Consider the following 1999-nt stretch of genomic DNA (forward strand, 5'->3'; position numbering starts at 1 on the left):
CAGGACCTGCCAGAAATGCAAAATAAGAGTATTTAGCAGTAAGAAATACTCAGTTTACATGTCCTACTATGCAGTTCCCAAGGAAATCAAAAGTAACACATAGAGCTCTAGCACAGATGTGATTTAATAAGGTTTTACTTGAAGAGAGATTTTTGTGCTGGTTTTTAGTAGAAGGCATTAACCTTGTTTAATGATGTCATACTGTTTTTATGAACATGGGCCTTGTGCCATGGTGACGGGCATTTTTAATGCTGAAAACTGAACAAACCCTTCTTTGCTGTGCTCTAGCTGCTTTTGGGAGCCCCCAGGTTTCTCTGTGTGCTCTGAGCTACAGCTCAGCAGCAGGTTGTACTCTTGAGAGGGTGTGCAGTGGGAAGCATGAGGGCAGGGTGGGTTTTCTCTGTGGTTTAGAGGGGAGGGGTTTTTTTGTAGCTGTGGATTACTGAAAGCATAACACAGGGTTTGTCTGTGAAGATTGCAAATACTCAAACTAGAAGAAAATTTAAAGCAAAATAAAAAGGATTAAGGAAACACCTAAAATATCCCAGGTTGTATTTAAGTGGCCAGACTGCCCTGTGCACAGAGGCCAAGGGAAATTTTGTTCACTCTGGATCCTGTGCCTTTTATTTCTGAGAATGAACTCCCTTCTGGAAGTCGCTTAGATCCCAACTCTGGATCCTTTTGTAGCATGGAGGTGTTTTTTTTCTTTAAGTGTGCAAATTCCATGTTGGAGAGAGACTTTCTTCCTGCCAAACTGAAAGCCTGCTTTGAACCCCTTCTCAAGACAGACCTGTGTGGCCTTTGTTTATCCTCTGACTTTGTTTTTCTCATGCAGAATGGAAGGAACCACTCTCTGTCCTGCCGAGCAAAGCTTCTTCCCAGTGCCACGGATTGGGTAGCCAAACGAGTGAGATTTACCCAGGCAGGGTTGCTGATCTCGGTTTCGATCTGAAGGGGAATGACTACGAGTCCCACGCCTTGAACTTGCTGGCTGATCTGGCTCTGGGTTCTTGTATTCCTTCATTTATCCCCAGGGACAGCGGGATGATTGCTGTGTCCTGCAGCCCCTCCAGTGACTCTGCAAAGGAGCAGCAGAGTCATCACAAACACAAATCCTTGCGTGTTGCTTCTGACCATGAATATCACAGGGTAGACAAGCTTGCAAAGGGAGCCACCTCTCCTGGCAAAGCATCGCCAGATCAGAAGCTTCCTCCTACTGAAAAAATAGACTTAAATGACTTGGCCTCTATTCCCAGGGAGAAAAGCCCTGGGATTTATAGCAAGAAGAACAGTGTGAGCCCCAGCCTTGCAAAAACCCAAGCGTTGCCTCCAAGAGAGACTCAAGAAGCTGGCGAAGTGAACAAGCACTCCTTCATCTCTGCCGAGCACTCTTATGCCTCGCAGATGCCTGAGCACTCAAAGAAACACATGTATCCCAGAGGTGTCCCCTACCCCGGACCAGCACCTTCTAGAAACGGGACCAGGAACGCCCGAGCAGGACCCCTGGTTGGGAAAGTCCTGCCTTTCCGCCACCAGCAGAACAGCACCCAGCTGCAGCGGCCCTTCGAGGCTGTGGCAATGAGACACAGGAGCAGCCTGCTCTCCCGCAGGCTGAAGGAGGACTTTGCGAAGTCCCACACAGTGGACATCTGTGGTGAGTCCATGAAGGTGACGTGCCATTGGGAGCCAGAGTATCTCTTCAGTCTGGACAGCAGGTACACCAACGATGCCCTGGAGAAAACAGTCATCCGCGCCCTGCACGGGTAAGTCAGTCTGGAAGGCCATCTGCAGGGGATATCTCTTGCTGGACGTCTGGAACACTTTTAGAAGGAACTTTCTTTACTTTTTTTTTGCCTTGCTTTGCATGAAAATTGACTTTTTCCCCATGCTCAGACGCCCAGTTTTGCTGTGTTAAAGCTGATGTTTCTTCCCTGCAGAGAGGGACTTGGGGGCACTGGAGGATGAAATGCTGGACAGGAACCGGCAATGTGCGCTCGCA

The 1999-nt window shown here is 48.4% G+C and overlaps 1 protein-coding gene across 1 annotated transcript in view; it reads left to right on the forward strand.

The window, feature by feature from the left end:
- LOC104621113 (protein FAM208B-like) overlaps positions 1 to 1763 on the forward strand; it is a gene marked incomplete at both ends in the record, with an annotated part of 9042 nt that extends 7279 nt beyond the window's left edge. The window contains one exon of the mRNA XM_010287513.1: positions 836 to 1763. Within this exon, the coding sequence (XP_010285815.1) occupies positions 836 to 1763 (928 nt within the window). The remainder of the gene's footprint in view (positions 1 to 835) is intronic.
- Between the last annotated feature and the right edge of the window lie 236 nt (positions 1764 to 1999).

This window comes from Phaethon lepturus, unplaced genomic scaffold (genome assembly GCF_000687285.1).
Source record: "Phaethon lepturus isolate BGI_N335 unplaced genomic scaffold, ASM68728v1 scaffold47375, whole genome shotgun sequence".
Lineage (NCBI taxonomy): Eukaryota > Metazoa > Chordata > Aves > Phaethontiformes > Phaethontidae > Phaethon > Phaethon lepturus.